Source organism: Sapajus apella, unplaced genomic scaffold (assembly GCF_009761245.1).
Source record: "Sapajus apella isolate SASKATOON/1434 unplaced genomic scaffold, GSC_monkey_1.0 scaffold46, whole genome shotgun sequence".
NCBI classification, from domain to species: domain Eukaryota; kingdom Metazoa; phylum Chordata; class Mammalia; order Primates; family Cebidae; genus Sapajus; species Sapajus apella.
The window spans coordinates 16,419,269-16,437,573 of NW_022436986.1; the positions used below are offsets into that span (position 1 = coordinate 16,419,269).

General features: G+C 44.2%; 1 protein-coding gene and 1 long non-coding RNA gene across 2 annotated transcripts; one reads left to right on the plus strand and one right to left on the minus strand.

Annotated features, from left to right (window-relative positions):
• Window positions 1–2,628: 2,628 nt before the first annotated feature.
• Window positions 2,629–14,784, minus strand: TXN (thioredoxin). Its single transcript, XM_032240319.1, has 5 exons — window positions 14,591–14,784; window positions 9,615–9,719; window positions 9,088–9,147; window positions 3,341–3,406; window positions 2,629–2,833 (listed from the first exon to the last, which is right to left on the minus strand). The coding sequence occupies exons 1-5, from the start codon at window positions 14,612–14,614 to the stop codon at window positions 2,771–2,773; spliced, it is 318 nt and encodes a 105-aa protein (XP_032096210.1). The 5' UTR covers window positions 14,615–14,784; the 3' UTR covers window positions 2,629–2,770.
• A 106-nt stretch (window positions 14,785–14,890) lies between these two features.
• On the plus strand, window positions 14,891–16,825 carry LOC116524836. Its single transcript, XR_004257503.1, has 2 exons — window positions 14,891–14,937; window positions 15,655–16,825. It is a non-coding gene; the product is annotated as an uncharacterized LOC116524836 (long non-coding RNA).
• Window positions 16,826–18,305: the final 1,480 nt, after the last annotated feature.

An 18,305-nucleotide genomic window follows, 5' to 3' on the forward strand; every position in this document is an offset into this window, starting at 1 on the left:
TGTGATATATGAATGCACTGTATAGTAATTACATTAATTAACTTATCTCTCACCAAACTTACCATTTGTGTGTGTGGGGTAAGCACATTTAAGATCTACTCTTAGTAAATTTCGAGTAAACAATACAGTATTATTAACTATAGTAACCATGCTGCACAGAACTTACCCATTTTATAACTACAAGTTTGGGCCGAGCACGGTGGCTCATGCCTGTAATCCAGCACTTTGGGAGGCCGAGGTGGCTGGATTGCTTGACAGATATTAGAAGTGAGATTTCTGTTCCCACCAACCTGGCTTCCTTCCCCATCACTCCACAGGAATTTTGTGTTGCAATTACCAACCTCCATTTCGTTTTCTCAAGCTTACCTTTCTTAGACCCAAGAATATTTGGTAAGTGACACTGCTTCCTTTTTGAAATGGTCTCCTCTGTTCTTCCAGGGTAAAACCCTCTTCTGCTTTTTCTCTTTCCCCTCTGGCCACCCTTCAGTCTCCTTGGTTGGTTCCTATTCTACTTGATCTCCAAATATTGAGTCCTTCAGGCTATCTGGATCCTTCTTCACTCTGGACTCTTCCTGGATGATGTCATGTTTGCTTTTAAGTGCCATCTAAGTGATAGTATCTTCCAAATTTCTATTCCAGTCCAGACATGTTCTTGGAGCCTCAGCTAGGTACCTAACAGCTTGCACAGCACCTTCAGAGATGCACACCATGGAAGCACCCAACTCAGAAGGCCAGAGACTTACTCCCTCACCACCACACCTTTCTCCCTCCCATCCTCCCCTCACTCATGACATCACATCATACCTCTGATCACTCAGCGTTTCCGCCAGAAACCTGAGATTCACTCCTGGGTCCTCCTCTCACAGGCCCTTACTTTGTTCCATCTCTATCACCTCCCCACTGTCCTCCTAGTCACAGCCATCATTATCTCTGATCTAGGTAATTGCAAAAGCCTAACTGGGGCTGGGTGTGGTGGCTCAGGCCTGTAATCCCAGCACTTTGGGAGGCTGAGGTGGGCAGATCACCTGAGGTCAGGAGTTCAAGACCAGCTTAGCCAACATGGTGAAACCCCATCTCTACTAAAAATACAAAAATTGGCCAGGTGTGGTGGTGGGTGCCTGCAATCCCAGCTACTCAGGAGGCTGAGGCAAGAGAATGGCTTGAACCCAGGAGGTGGAGGTTGCAGTGAGCTGAGATTGTGCCATTGCACTCCAGCCTGGGTGACAAGAGCAAAACTCCATCTCAAAACACAAACAAAAAAGCCTAACTGGTTTTCCACTTTTTAGTTTCAATTTTCTATATACCTGCTAAAATAACTCTTGTTATCAGAGCATATTACCCTGATTTACCCTTCAATGGTTTCTCATCCCTTCTAGAACAAATAAGGCCTTGGCTGACCTGGCCCTGCCACTCTATTGAGCTTTATTTCATGTTTCTCTGACGATTCTACAATGTACTGAGCTCTTTCTTGACCCAAGCCTTTATGTCCATCATCTCTGCTAGAAAGCTGACTCCCTGGCTCTCGGCAGGTTGGAGTCCTTTTCATCCATCAGCTCTCAGCTTACAGTCACCTCACAGAACCCTGGTCCAACCACCTAATACAAAGCAGGTTCTCCTATTATTCTCAATTATGGTGTTCAGTTCTTGGTTTTGCCTCACAGAATATCCCAGTCTCTTACTCAGTAGTTTGTCTCGCCATCTAGAACGTAAGCTGCATGAGGATGAGGGCGTCTTAGTCACAGCTTTATCCCAAGTCTAGCATGATGCCTGGCACATAACAGGCATTCCATTAATATTTTGAGAGATCAGCTAAGTTTGGCATCCTAATTCCACATGAGGAAAGAAACTCACCTGAGGGCCCATGATTTTCCTACTTATTCAGATTGTTGTACTGAGGGCAATGTAGTAGTTAAAAGCACATATTCTGGTACCAGACTTCTTTGGTTGAAATCCCAGCTCCTCAACTGACTAGTTGTGATGCTGGGGAAATTATCATCCCGTTTCCTCGCTGGTATATGGGGATTATAGTATCTACATCTCATAGGACTGTTGCAAAGATTAAATGAGTTAATAGAAAGATGATGCCTGGCGTAAGATAATTCTGCTCTTCATTATTATGTAAACTCAAAAACTGTTTCTTCAACCCACCTCCCAACCCCTTACTATGCTTAGAACACAAAAAACAATGTTCTTTGAATGATATAACTAATAATTCCCCACAACTTTCACCACTCAAAACAGAACCTATGTCTGGACCTATACAATTAGGCTTTCTCAGATACTTCAAGGAGAATCAATATCCTCATGGCAAAACAAACAAAACAAAACAATTCATTCATGGGTGGACATTAAGTTTGGTCAAGCTGATCTTTTGGCGAGCACAGAGGATTTACCTGCTAGAACAGAGAACATTATTTTCTCTGTCAAAAGATCATAACAACATACTACTTTATTACCTGCATTGCCCCCAACAAGAGATTTTTGCAACAATAAGGTAGTAAAAATAATTTTTAAAATCTTAAAATAATCAGTGGCCTACAAGGTTACTAAATAGTGATTGAGAATATAGGAAGATATATTTAATGACCATTTCTCATTCATTTTGAAAGCTATTCAGACACCAGACAGTTTTAAAAAGTGTGAGAATTAATGATTTATTGTCACCCAGATGGCAATTGGATTTATAGTCTTTATACTTTACATTTTTTGTAAATTAAAAAAAAGACAAGTTTTAAATAGCCACTGCTGGTTATGTTTTCAGAAAACATGACTAGACTAATTCATTAATGGTGGCTTCAAGCTTTTCCTTATTGGCTCCAGAAAATTCACCCACCTGTTAAGAGAATACGGAACTGATATTAGACGTAGCATTGTAGCACTGTTTTATACATAAAACATCAGCATATAATGAAGGAAGAATAGTGGTGGAGGGAAGAAGTATAATCTTATTTAAAATAAACTTCTTTGAATAACATTAACTTATAAGCAAAAAACAAAGAAAAAATATCAGAGAAAAGTCAAAAGGCTCAAGTACCAATTTTCTTTAACACAAATGCCTAACAACAATAAATTAACTGCGTCTGAGAAATTCTATGTGCTTCATGATATAAACAGGAAGTACCAATCAGGGGGATTTGGTGGCTAGTTCTAGGAAAGATGGATTTTCAATTAGATGTCACATTATATACGAAAGTCAATGAGGAATGATGTATTTAAAAATTATTTTAAAAGCAGAACATGGCAATATGCCTCAGTCTTTGAAGGGAACGTGGTTTTTTTAATAATTTATACTGGTTTTCCTATTGCCCAGTTTCGAGTTTTAAAGGTCGGATGTACATACCTTTTGTCCCTTCTTAAAAAACTGGAATGTTGGCATGCATTTGACTTCACACTCTGAAGCAACATCCTGGTGGGGAACGTAGCAGGGGGAGAGGATTAAAAACAAGACTGTGAGTATTGGGCTTTGACAGAAGTAATCCAAAACCTGAATCTTTTCCCTGTCATGAATCTTTTCCCTGAATCTTTACCCGACATTTCAGCATGAGGACATTTTTCAGCATAAGAAAATTAATATAGTGAACATAATGGCAGTACAAAAGCCGAACAGGTTATATTCTTAATGAAAAATTCTTCTTAGTGGCACAGTCTCAGCTCACTGCAACCTCTACCTCCTGGACTCAAGCAATCCTCCCTCCTCAGCCTCCCCGTTAGCTGGGACGGCAGACACATGCCACCTCATCTGGCTTTTTTTTTTTCCTTCTTCTCAGAGACGGTCTCTCCATGTTGTCCAGGCTGGTCTCAAACTCATGAATTCAAGTGATCCACCTGCCTTGGCCTCCCAAAGTGCTGGGATTACAGGTGTGAGCCACCATGCTCAGTCTCCTCTTTATTTTTAAATAAAAATTGATTTTGTGAGGCCAAGGCTGGTGGGTCACCTGAAGTCAGGAGTTCAAGACTCGTCAAAATACAAAACTTAGCTGGGTGTGGTGGCACATATCTGTCATCTCAGCCACTCGGGAGGCTGAGGCAGGATGCTCACTTGAACCTGGGAGGTGGAGGTTGCAGTGAGCTGAGGTCATGCCACTGTACTCCAGCCTGGGTGACAGAGTGACACTCTATTTTGGGTCAGGGAGGAGTGGGGGGAAAGACTTTGTAGATTCTCACATCTTGCTGCAGTATCAGAATCTCCTGAGGGGTACTACAAGTTTTCCCATCCACCCCCATCTTAAACCATTATAGTTAAAGTTGGGCTTCAGGTGGCTCTGAAGCTCTAATCTTTCAAAGCCATCCTGCTAAGAAAATCAACAAATTCCTAACATTGCACATTGGGCTAGTGGATCCATATTTTCTCCTCTCCTAGATGTGGGTCTTACCAGGTCTAAAGATTTTTCTGTAGCTCAAAGGTAACTGAAGTAACAGGCATTCCTCAACCGTGGCATGCGAAATGAGAACTCATAATACCCCATGTTCAACATGTTGTTAATGTTGTAAGAGGGCAAGGTTTGGAGGACAATACCATGAAACTGGTTTGGTTTGGAGCCCAATAGGCATTGAAAATGTCAGCCAGGCACTCAAAAGAGGACTGAGAAAGAAATACAGAACCATTCAGCACCTAAGCAGCAAAAGCTAACAGGACAGCAAGCGAGCAGGCGGGACTATGAGAACCAAATCACGGAAACCAACGGAGAACTCTAAAGGGGAAGAAAGGCCAGCTACAAACACTGACGACCTCTAGGATGGTGGTTGGCACTACTGTTGAGGAGTTCTTTCTAGGTGACCTTTACTTTTTCTTTTAATGCTGGACAATCTGCTGAGCATGAAAGTACAGGTTCTAATAAGAGGCACAAGGACAGTAATGGCTGGAATAAAAATGGCGACTATTTATTGAACACATGCTATCAAAGTAAGGGTTGGAGAGAGGTTACCCTTTGTAAAATAAGTATCATAACCCTGTTGGCTGTCAGAGAAATAAGGCTGGTCTATTATTTGCAAAAGGGCTACTACTCATACTTTTCTATGAATCTATGGAGGCAAAGTTAAAGTTCTCCAGTTTGTCAGAGGGTCACTTCAAGGTTTTAAAAGACACTCTCAGGCCAGGCACGGTGGCTCACGCCTGTAATCCCAGCACTTTGGGAGGCTGAGGTGGATGGATCACTCGAGATCAGGAGTGCGAGATCAGCCTGGCCAGCAACATGGCGAAAACCCATCTCTACTAAAACTACAAAAATTAGCCAGGCGCGATGGCAGGTGCCTGTAGTCCCAGCTACTCGGGAGGCTGAGGCAGGAGAATCGCTTGAACTCAGGAGGTGGAGGTTGTAGTGAGCAGAGATGGCACCACTGCACTCCAGCCTGGGCAACAGAGTGAGACTGTCTCCAAAAAAAAAAAAAAAAATACTTTCAGGGTGATGAGAGTGCCCCAAGCAGACATGGAGGAGGAGTTCTGTCATACAGAAGTCCTCGACTGCTTTGGATATCTATATTACTATACCATACTACATTTAGGTGGACGATGGACTGCATATATGATGGTGGTCCCACAAGATTATAATGAAGCTGAAAAATTCCTATCACCTAGTGACAGGTTAACTTCATAGCCCATTGCATTCGCTCGTGCTAACAAATCTGTGCTACGATTATATAAAAAGTATACCACTACAGGCTGCTTTGCCTATGGAGTAGCCATTCTTTGGTTCCTTTACTTTCCTAAGAAACTTGCTTTCACTTAAAAAAAAGCATATCACTACAATTATGTACAGTATATATTACTTGATAATCAACTAGGTTACTAGTTTGTATTTACTATACAGGTACTTTTATCGTTAATTTAGATTGTACTCCTACTTATTTGTTTTAAAAAAGAAAGTTACTATAAAACAGCCTCAGGTGGGTCCTTCAGGAAGCACTCCAGGAGAAGGCACTGCTATCATAAGAGATGAAAGGTCCATTTGTGTTATTGCCCCTGAAGAGCTTTCGGTGAGAAAGATGCAGGGATGGGAGACAGTGGTACTGATGATCCTGACCCTGTGACTGTCTAGGCTAATGTGTTTGAATCTTAGTTTTTAACAAAAAGGTTTAAAACATTAAAAAAAAAAAAAAAAAGCTTAAAGACTAAGGATATAAAGAAAATATTTTTGTAGATCTGTACAATGCATTTGCGTTTTAAGCTAAGTGTCAATACAAGAGTTAAGAAGTTAAAAAATAAAAAAAACTTATAAAATAAAAAAAGTTAAAATAAACTTAATTTACTGCTGGAAAAAATAAATTTTAAAACTAAAATGTGTGGCTGGGGACGATCGCTCACACCTGTAATCCCAGTAGTCTGGGAGGCCAAGGCGGGTGGCTCACGAGGTCAGGCGATGAAGACCATCCTGGCTAACACGGTGAAACCCTGTCTCTACTAAAAATACAACAACAAAAAATTAGCTGGGCATGGTGGCAGGCACCTGTAGTACTAGCTACTTGGGAGGGAGGCTGAGGCAGGAGAATTGCTCGAACCTGGGAGGTGGAGGCTGCCGTGAGCCAAGATTGTGCTGCTGCACTCCAGCCTGGGCGACAGAACGAGACTGTGTCTCAAATAAAATAAAATGTGTATAGCCCAAGTGTATAGTGTTTATAATGCCTACGGGTTCTCCAAGCCCCGTTTATGGCAAGTACCTTATACAGGCATACCATTTTTTAACTTTTTATATTGTATTTTCACCATACCTTTTCTATGTTTAAATGCACAAATACCTACTGCTGTGTTTTAATTGCCTACAGCATTCAGGATAGTAACCTGACTTTCATGTTTGTGGCCTCCACACAGCCTAGGTGTACAGGAGGCTATGCCATCTAGGTTTGTGTAAGTAGACTATGCGTGCACAATGAAACTGTGTCGCATTTCTCAGGAGGTATCCTCACCATTAAGTGATGCATGACTGTACTTCCCAAAGGCAGTAAGAACACCTGTCCTCAGTACAGTATGGTGCATTGCTCTGCCTCAGGAAACCTACTTGACCTGTGCTGCAGTTCCATTACCTGTTCAATGAGGGTGCTAATAAAATATATTCTTATAGTTACAGTGAGGATTAAATGACAGAGTGCATGCAAAGGGCTTATCATGGCATCTAGCATCTATTATTACTTTCTTTTCTTTGAGACAAAGTCTCGCTCTGTCACCCAGGCTGGAATGCAATGGCGCGATCTCACCTCACTGCAACCTCCGCCTCCTAGGTTCAAGCAATTCTTCTTCCTCAGCCTCCCTAGTAGCTGGGATTACAGGCACCAGCCACCATGCCTGGCTGATTTTTTTGTATATATATATATATATGCATATTTTTTGGCCAGACTGGTCTTAAACTCCTGACCCCGTGATCCACCTGCCTTGGCCTCCCAAAGTGCTGGGATTACAGGTGTGAGCCACGCACCTGGCCTAGCACATTATTATTAATTTCAAGTAAAAATCAAGCTGCTACCTGATAGGATCAGTGGCAGTTAGAATTTCTCTTTTCCAGGTGCAATTTTCTCCTAGCTAAATTGACCTTCATAGAAGAAATAAGACTAAATTTGATTAAAACTAGGAACAAGGATTTTTTTAAACAAAAGTGCAATTATACTCCTTAAAAAAAAAAAAAAAAACCTCTGGGGACACATCTAGAACAGTCACTTACCAACTACATTCCATTCATCATTCGTTCATTCCACACCTACACTACATGCAAGGCAGGTGTGCTAGGTGAAGGGGAAACCAAAGTGAATTAAGACAGGGTCCCTGATCCCAGAAATTTACTGGTAAAGGACAGACATAAAGATTATAATAATTGCCAGGACTCACTGAGTACTTAGGGTACACAAAGGGGTAAGTGGAGAAGGGGTGAGGCTCATGACAAGGAGTTAAGTCAGGTAGGAAAGGATAGGACAGACCAGATGGAGAAGACAGCATGAGCCAAGGTAGGGGTTGCCCAAGGCACAGTCAAAAACTGGCTGAGAATAGGCAATCTGGGGTTGCCGTGCTCTCCCATGTTTACAGTACTGCCATATGCCCATTTTAAGTGACCCTTCAGCCTTTATTGGACATTCCATGTTTGCTCAATGAATAAGCAACCTTGGGAAGTTGATGGGGACAGGTCTTAAGGCTCAAGGAAGATGACTGACCAGCCTAAGCAGAGGCCAGTGAGCCAGGACTGGAAGCCAGGTCCAGCGCCTCTGTTGCCATGCCATACCCCTCCCTCCCCACTGGGGCTAAGTAAAAATGCTCACATATCTGTAAAGAGCCCCGAAGTGATACCTCCTCAACAGCCTCTCCTAGGTCAGTGGTCACATGGTGAATACTGGATCTACACCCACCACAAGACAGAGCATCCTCTAATGGGTAGTGGTTAAGGTCAAGGGCTGGGAAGCCAGACCACTTCATTTTAAATCCTAGCTCAGCCATATACTCACTGAAACTTCATGAACAACCTCTGTGTTTTAGTTTTCTCATTTATAAAATGGGGATGATAACAGCACTCAGGATTAAATGAACTGATACTTAAAAACTACCCAGAACAGTGCCTGGTATATATCAAGTGCAAAACAAGTATTCATTAAATGAAACCAACCCTGGAATTTCTTCCAAATTATTCTCTCAGGCAACTTGGTGTTTATTCGTTAAAACGTTTGTGGTTTCTAATTGACTAAAACCAACCAAGACTAGAAGAGGCTTGCATATGCACGTTCTCCTGCTACTACAAGTTCACAAAGAGCCCTACAAGTTGTCTCATAACATGGTGACTCCATCGAGCCTATGGATGTAATGATCATAGCCAAATTCAATCTCTATTTATTGAGCTTCTCAGAGTGCAAGGTATGTAGGGTTTTAGAAAGGTGGGTGGCCTACAAGATTCAGAAGCCTCACTCATTAGTTTTTGTTTACTTTAGGATGTGATATACAGCTCCTGATAGCTAGGATTCAGCTCCTAATTTACCTGCTCTTCTGAGATAGAACTTTTTAGATAGGATTACAGTCCTAGTATTATTTGACACATTTATGGAAAAAACCACGGTGCAATTCAGAGAAAAGGGCCAGGGTGAAAAGCTCAGTAGTAAGTCAAATTTCCAGCTACGTACCTGACAGTCATCCACATCTACTTCAAGGAATACCACATTGGAATATTTTTCAGAGAGGGACTGGAAAATTTAAAATGAAAAATCCAAAGAGATTTAGAACTAGGTAATGGCAGTCAAAATACTCAAGATTCTTAAATGGAAACTTAATAGAAGTAGAGACTAATGAAAGATCCAAAAATTTAGATCTTTGGAGACATAAGAGACATAAATTTTCTCTAAATCAAATTTTTCCTAGTATAAAGCAGTTTGGCATATCAACCTTTGAGGCTGGGATTTCAAATAGGGCCCATATTTCAACATGGGGAAAAAAAAGAACTATGTAAGACAAATTTCTAAAAGTTGTTTTCAATGGGCTACTGTATCAAACCTAAATTATCTGTGATACTACTACTTTTAGAACAAAGATCCAGCCAAAGAACCCCCCCAACCAAAAGTAAAATCCTTTAATTGTCTTTCTTTCCTACCTTCGTGACCATCAACCCCCAAACCACAAATCTCTAACAGAGTAGACATTGTTTAATACTCACATGAAAAAAAGGCTTGATCATTTTGCAAGGTCCACACCACGTGGCTGAAAAGTCAACTACTACAAGTTTATCACCTGCGGCATCCAAGGCTTCCTGAAAAGCATCCTAACAGCAAAAGAAAAGCTTATATTAAATAGTTAAATATTAAATCTCCAAAAGAAAGACTATCAAGCACATTCTGGAGGTCTTCCTTTCAGGACCCACTCTTTAGCCAAAAAAAAAAAAAAACAAAAACAAAAACAAAACCCAACCAAGCCAAGTAAAACTCAGTTTGAAGAAATTCTACACATTGTTGGTAGTGTTACTTGGTAAGATGAAACAAGATATAATGTGTAGAGTATACTGATATTCATGTCTTCATGACTATTTTATAAAATATTGTGAAATGGCTAGTTTCTCTCTAAACCAAACAAAAGGAAAATAAAAATTGACACTTGTACTGAAAATGTTTCCATGTCAAGGTTAGGTGTATGGTAGACATTCACTAAACACTTATGGATTATGAAAGGAGTCACTTGAAGTCACAAAGGCATAGGATTTGGCAATTGAAACATCACAAGTTACACTTAAAAAAAAAAGCTATCATTTTTGATTAAACTCACTTTTCTATGGTAGACCATACAAAAATCTAATTAAAAAAAAAAAAAAAAAGTCAAGGAAACTAACTTCCCTCAAACCTCAACACTCAGATACCACTGTTGACAGAAGCATAATGGTGTTTTCCGGAGTTGAGATCACAGGTTTACCAACCTTTTATTTTTACCCTTTCCCTTAAAACTACGCGTTCATCATTCATTAAGTTTTAGTTCCTCATGAAGGAAATTTTTCTTAGGTATTATTTTTCATAAGGAATGCTTGTTAACTAAAATTCCCAGTAGAAATGATCAAAAAATCTCTTATTACCAACTTCCCTGAATTATTTACTAACTAGATACTGTAACCCCGGGAACCAAATAGTCCAGTTACAAAGGACTCACTTTTTTTTTTTGGTTTTATTTTTGAGACAGAGTTTCACTCTTGTTGCTCAGGCTGGATAGATGGAGTGTAAAGGTGAGATCTGAGCTCACTGCAACCTCCACCTCCAGGGTTCAACGGATTCTCCTGCCTCAGCTTCCAGAGTAGCTGAGATTACAAGTGTCCGCCACCATGCCCAGCTAATTTTTGTATTTTTAGTAGAGACGGGGGTTTGCCATATTGACCAGGCTGGTCTTGAACTCCTGACCTCAAGTGATTCACCCACCTCAGCCTCCCAGAACAAAGGACTCATTTTAACCACAATTAGTCAGTTAGTGCTGACCAAATCCCAAAACCAAACAGAGCAATTAAGATAAATCAAAACATAAACATCTGTATCTGAAGTCTAGGTTTTCTTCAAGGAAATGATGCTGGTCAAATAGGTTTAATAAAAAATGAACATCCCACCCTCCCACCCCACCACAAGAAGTCCGGTAAAGGAAGTCAAATAAATAAAACACCATAACATAAAAAACAAAATAAGCAAAAAAAACCCAACAAGAAAAAACTAAAGTGACCTCATGTAGTAACAGTTACTTCTCCAGATTTCTAATTTCTACCTCATGTTTTTGGGAAAATAATTCACAAATGGTATTCCTGAGAATGCTATGACAAGGCTTCCGTAATTATGCAAATCCCCAGGTGCAGCAGGGAACATTAGAAGTACAGCAATTGTTTATCCAAACCATCACCGATTGTTCAGATGAATTTCATTCAAAGCCTTCCCTAATGTGATTTTCAAGAAAGTTAAACCAGCCATCCTTTACTGCAAAACCCAGCTAAGACAGGAAAAAAAGGTCAAGAAATGCCAATGTCTGGTTGAATAGACATTTTTTTTTTTTTTTAACATGGTTGACCCTCATTAAAAACCTAAGATTACTTTCAAGAGGGAAGGTATTTCAAACATACTCAAAGTGTTTCGAAAACAGTTCTGAATCAAAATTAAGCCCAAGTGCCTAAAACTCTGAAAAGAGGCATGCAACAATAACTTTCAGCCTAACTGAACATGAGTTACATCCCAGGTATGTGCAGACTTCATGGACAAATTCTCTTCTGATCCTTCTAAACGGGTATCAGCTTGAAAATTATTCAAGATTATATTACTAAGAAGAAATCACAATTTCTAGCTCCTGGAAACCAACAGGATTAACAAATGTCTCCATCACTGATACCAAAAATCTGGGGGAAGCAAAACAATGTGGTTGGGGTAAATAGGAGCAGAGTCTAAAATCTCTTTGCCTAAACATACCTACCCCAAAGGTAATAAATGTAAGTGGTTTCTTTGTTTCAAGATGTTGTTTCGCTCTTGGTGCCCAGGCTGGAGTGCAATAGCAGTCTCAGCTCACCACAAGCTCTGCCTTCTGGGGTCAAACGATTCTCTTGCCTCAGCCTCATGAGTAGCTGGGATTACAGGCGTACGCCACTACGCCCAGGTAATTTTGTATTTTTAGTAGAGACAGGGTTACTCCATGTTGGTCAGGCTGGTCTCGAACTCCCGATCTCAGGTGATCCACCCGCTGCCCTGCCCTCCCAAAGTGCTGAGATTACAGACCTGAGCCACCACACCCAGCAGAACATGAGTGGTTTTTGAAGCATTTAGTGAAGTGCCTTGTGTATGGGAGTTCAATAAATGGTAGGTGTCTTTTAAGTGTTTATTTTTTCCTCATCACATTTACAACAATTATTCCGCTCCTTTCTGAAATAGATCCCATTTGGCCCTAAAGCACCAACTGAGTGCCTCTGAAACAGAACTGTTCTGGATGACCAGCGGTGCCAATTTAGCCCATTAGGATGAAAATGTAAGATGTATTCAATATTTACAAATAACAGAACAGGTACAGTGGCTCACACCTGTAATCCTAGCACTTTGGAGGGCCAAGGATGGTGGATCACCTGAAGTCAGGAGTTTCAGACCAGCCTGACCAACATGGTGAAACCCTGTCTCTACTAACAATTCAAAATTAGCCGGGTGTGGTGGTGCATGCCTATAAATTCCAGCTACTCGGGAGGCTGAGGTGGGAGAATCACTTGAAGCCAGGAGGTGGAGGTTACATGAGCCTAGACTGCACTCCAGCCTGGACAACAAGAGTGAAATTCTGTCTCAAGAGAAACAAAAAACAAAACAAAACCCAATCAAATTAGTATAACTTTTCCATCAGTGACTTTGGATTGTAATTTTGAAGTTGAATTGATTATCAGTGCCTTTGGGCCCCAGGCTGTAGTGCTTTTTTAAAAGTTCCTGTCACCCATGTAAACCTTTGTCACTGGTAGAGGAGGAAGGTGCCACCATGCTGTGACAACTGGGAGGCCTAAACTGTGTGCTCCAGAAATCCTAATCAACTTTCTGTTTAGTGTCTGGATTTTGAGACAATTACTATAGACCATTCAAAGGTCTTCTGGCTCCGTGGAGGGGGTTCTTAGCAGTTCGGTTATACTGAGGTTGCCAGACCCTGGAGAACAGAACTCCTGCCCCACTCTCTTTCTCAGCCATGGACTAATAATTTATCACACAACAGGTGCTTGGAAAAAAGTATATGAACGACAATTGCAGAATGAGGGCTGCTAAAAAGCCCACTAGAAAAACAAAAAACAAAACAACTGATTAAGAACAAGAAGATAAAAGACCACAATGGCAATCAACATATGAGAATAAAAAACTGAGGGTCAATAATAATCAAAGGAACAAAAGGATCGATCGGGGACACATTGCAAACACACTTCTGTTTTCGAAGCCCACCTGGCACCAAACAGGTCAGGGCACTTGAGGCGGGCAAAGACCCGCCCTCCCAGCTTCCCGGGGGAGGGGGAATCGCAGGGTAGTCACTGGCAAGGGGTCTTCCACTGTTTGAGCAACATCCATTTCCCTCACTGACTTTTCTGACGCTGCATTTAACAAGTATTTCTGGAGTGGCTACAGCAGACCAGACACTGCGTGTTAGGCTCCGGGTTTCCCAGTCTGTTAGGTGTTAGGCTTGCAGTAACTTTCGAACACAGGAACGCTGTTATGCCTTGGGCATTTTTAAGAGGACTAAACAACGATCGGGATACCTATAGGCCGGCGAGCAGACAGCAGGGCGCGGCTGCTCGGAGGAGGAACCCCGGCTCCAGCAAAACCCACCAACTAAGGGTGAATCATGGACGAGCAGGGCAGCCGAGGCCCCCGGGCCCAACCTTGGGGACTGAGTCACTCCAAAGCCACTGCTGCCGGAAACACGCCCTGCGCCACAGGAGGAGTCCCATGGGCGCGGCCCCGACCTCACTTCCTTGCGGCCACCTGGGGCCCTCGGGCCTCCCGGCCAGACCTGCACGCGTCAGGGGATCTCCAGCCGCAATCCGTCCCCTTAGTGCGGATACAGCACGCGCCACCTTTGGGACTCGGCATAGGTGGAGGCAGCCGGGGAGTCTCCGGCCTAGACCCGCTACCAAGGGGGATCACCACCCCCGCTGCGGGTGGATCGCCTCGCAGACGAAAAGGCAGCGGCGGCCAGCGACCAGTGCCTTCTGCAAGGGGCCCCCCCCGTCCTTGCCTGGGGCCTGAATCTGGATACAGATGGAGGCCAAGGGCGGACCCCTTCCATTCCCTCACCTTTCTTTGCCCAGTCGGGGTTGCCCAGACCGGAGGGTGCAGGAGGCGCCGCGTGGGGACTCCTCGCGCTGCCTGCGCTAGTACATCCCCTGGGAGCTCCCCGCGTGCGTGCAAGCGCCGGCGCACAGTGAGGGCAATGCTGGGCACCGCCACCCCGCCCTCCAGGGGTTCCCCGTCTCTCTCCTCCCTTCCCCAGGACAGGCTCCGCCGCCTCGGGCGCGCCGTGGCCGCTCCTTCCCTCAGTCCCAGGCCGAGACGCCGCGACTCTTTCCCCTAGGGATGCGGGGAGACGGCCTCCGCACCTCCCGCCACCGCCTTCCCCAGCTACAGGGGCGGCAGGCGGCGCCGGCGCCCTGGCCTTTCCCAGAGCGCGTACCTTGCTGTCGATCTGCTTGACCATCTTGGCTGCTAGGGTCTGACGAGCAGCTGTTAAGACCGATGGAAACGGATCCAAAGCACCGAACCGAGTTAGGAGAGAGCGCGTCGCTTGCTCTCCTTTATACCACGCCCCGCGTGCGTGTGGCGGGGGCGCGCGCGCCCGCCCGGACCTCCGCGCCCGCTGCTGCGCCCGGCCCCGCCCCGCCCCCAGAGCCGGAGAGCCGGAGAGCCGGGGCGGGGCGGGGCTGGCGCAAGCGTGGGGCGGAGCTCCAGGGCCTTTGCTCTGGTGCCCTGAGGCCCAGCTTGCGCCCCAGCTGCAAGTGGGGATCAGCACTGCGCGTCACGGTGAGAGGCGGGGAGACGGACAGTCATCCCCATACACACAGGGCCCTCCCGGGTCACCTGGGGATGCGTCTGTCGGGCCCGAATCGAACGCGCCCACGCTCGAGATGGGGACAGTCCTAGGACCGCCCAGGCAGGGCTGGATTTCTCGAAAAGGCCCGCCACGCCCCGGCTCCCCCGCCCAGTCCCGTGAACCCCACAAAGTGCTGAGTAACGGTGACCAGGAAGTATCTCAGTGTGTGCGTCCTCGCCTCCTCTCCTGAATTTACCATGACTGTTCTCTTCTCTGTAACCTCCTTCTGTTCTTCTGTTTTCACTGCTCAGCCCGCTGCTCCAGCTTGATGCAGCGGCTTAAACAGTAGAGCCGACCAGGGGACTGGCTGGGCTCTTGACTGTCAGACAGCTGCGTGTGAGATGGAAGTGCCGCCAGGGTGAGCTCTGGAACTTAGTTACGCAGTTGTGAACCTAGAAAGGTTCTGACCTCCTAGGGTCCCAGTGTTCCCTTCTGTAGAATGGGAATCATGATGGTCTCAATCTCACAGTGGTGTTATTTTGAGGGTTGTAGTGCTTGCAAAGTGATGAGGACCGTGCTTGGCACATAGTAAACACTCCGTAGCTAGTTCTTATTATTCGGTGTCTTGCAGGGCCTGATTGGGCCTGGCCACTTTATACAGCATTTATGGTGGCACAGTGCATGTTCGTGTGAGTTTTTTCTAACAGAGGCAGACTCCTGGAACAGAAGTCGGAGTTTGCGTTGATCCAGGAATGCCTGTTGCAGGTTGTGTCTGGCAGGGCTGGGGATTGTGGAAGGTGCGTTAACTGGCCTTGTGGAGCCAGGAGGGCCTGTCAGCTGCTGGAAGTGGAGGTGGAGAAGCTGCTCACAGGAACCAGAGTCAGAAGGCTGGGAGGGAGAGTCCCAGGTCTGTGTTTTCAGAGCCTTCCCCATGAAGCTACATCTAGGTGTGATTGCCTAGGGGTGGTAAAACTGTTGCTGTTGCCTGGCTGCCCCCTAGAACCCTTGGGTTCCTTCTTTTGCTCTTTCAGACAGAGGAAGGGAGGAAACCAGAGGTTTTGACCTATTGTGCAAAGTTTCTAGGGGGCCTAGGAGCACCGAACGTGAATAAGGATGTAGGCAAGGGACGCATTCTAAAGACAGCCCTAGACGGAGGGAAGACAGACTGCCCCGAATGTAGCAACGTTCCCAAAGAGAGGAAGGTTACTGGGGCAGAGAGGTAGGAACTGGATGGAGTGCTGAGAGCAGATTCTATAACCAGCTTTTCTGCTGCCGGGTTTTCAGTTCAGCTGCATCTCAGATTCCTGGATTTTACCTATTTGTTGGTGAATTTGCCCGGGTGATGACAGCAAATCATTGAGTGACAGGAAGGGGCAATACAAGCCATCCTCAGCTGACTTCTCTCCAAGGACCTTCCAAATGTCCAGTGACTCAGTGAAGAATGTACTCCCTCCCTCCTGCCTCCACATAACCAATGCAGAGTAGAGGTGGAGGATGGTACAGTTATGAGGAACTGGGAAGCCAGAGTATGTGTTGAGTCTAGACTCTGCAATTAGACTCCCTTGTCCTCATCCCTACACTACCACTTCATGACTGGGTAACTCCAGGCAAGTCTAAATAGCCGTTTGAAGCCTCAGTTTCCTTATCTAAGAAGTGGGCATAATAATGGCTTGTGCTATTATAAGGGTTGAGTGAACTAAAATATATGTAAAATGCTTAGAACCGTGCCTGGTGTGCAGTGAATGCTACATGAACTATGATTACAGGGTATTAAATGGAATGATGAGATCCATCTGGAATGATGGCAGAGCTAGGGTGGAAGGAGAGACTGTAAAACAGGTGTCAGTCTTAAATGAATTAAGTAATGAAGACAGTACTAGTGAACAGTGAGCTCTGTAACATGAGCCTCAAAGGAAAATGGATTGTTTTTTCACCCTGCCAGGAAGAAAAGCAGGCTGGACCTGGTCCCTAGGAGCAGGTTCCCTGGAGTCGTGGCAGGGAGGTGATGTTCTATGAGGAGAGTGAGGTACAGGGGAATTATTTGGGATTGCCCAGAGAGGAAGGGTTTATTCAGGCAGAGAAATGTAGAGGTTCTGTGTATTAGTCAAAATTTTCAGTTGCAGGGAGGAATTCTAGATCAAACTGACATAAAACAAAAATAGAATTAGGAACTCAGATTATCAAGAACCCCAGGGGCCTAATGATGTCAGAGGGCACCACCTCTCTAGTTTCATTCTCAGATAGGCACTCTATGTAACTTAGGTTACTACTAGTTTAGTATATCTGCAGGAAGAGTGTTCCTCTTCCTTGTTCTTGTAAATGTCTGAGAGGCTGACCTTCAGTTTCATGGTGGGGGAAGGGATTAGCCTTGCTTGAAGCATTGAACCAAGAGTAGGAGAAATCTAGGGGGTTACCAGAAAAAGGGGAGATTGCTGCTGGACCAACAAAAACGATATTTTCATGTCATCCAGAAGAGCAGAAACATGTAATAAGGGTGATGGGCCTGCTTCAGGTTAGCTGCTTTAGGCCCATCTGGGTCAGCTGAGTCCAGCCTCCATATGGGACTAGAGAGCTGGGTCAGCTGTCTTTGTTTGGGTCTCAACTCCAATTCGAAGAAAATGCAGTTGTAGGATTTCTGAAATAAGTTTTTCTCACCTGGGATGTTTCTCTGAGTGGTTCTTGACCCCCTAATTCATCATAGCCAAAGGTGCTCGATCATACTGCGCATTCCTGGACCACACCCAGACAAACACACAGATTCAGTCTTTTGAGGTAGAGCCTTGGAGTCTGCCTTTTAAAAAAACATCTCAGGTGATTAGATACACTAAATTTGATAAGCTTTGCCATGGGACCTTTGGAGGGAAGCTAGCATTAGTTAAGCTTCAAGACTGTCTAGCAAGACAATTGAGATGAGAGAACGTGGTAAGTGACATAAAATCAGGAGCTTGAAGTACTACAGTAAAAAAAAGTGGTAGAAGGAACAGGAACAAATAAACCTGGGTGGGACAATCATTAAATGCCATGGCTAGAGCTGGGTGTATTATCATTCCTCTCAATGTCCCTTAGGAGATAGACGTTATTTTTATTATTTTACAGAGAAGGAAATCAAGGTTCAAAGAGATCACCTAGTCATACCAAACCTTCACTGATTCTTAGACTCTGTTCATGAAGGGTAGGAGGTATCAGCACAGTTTTCAAGCCAATCTGCGTATCTTAAGTACCCCTCATTTCATCAGTGAAAAATATCTGACATCCTTTATGCTCATGTGCTGTCTGTTACAACACATCAAATGTTAACTATTTGGATTGTAAAAAATAATTTACACATAAATGTATATCATGCTTTCATTGCCAAGTT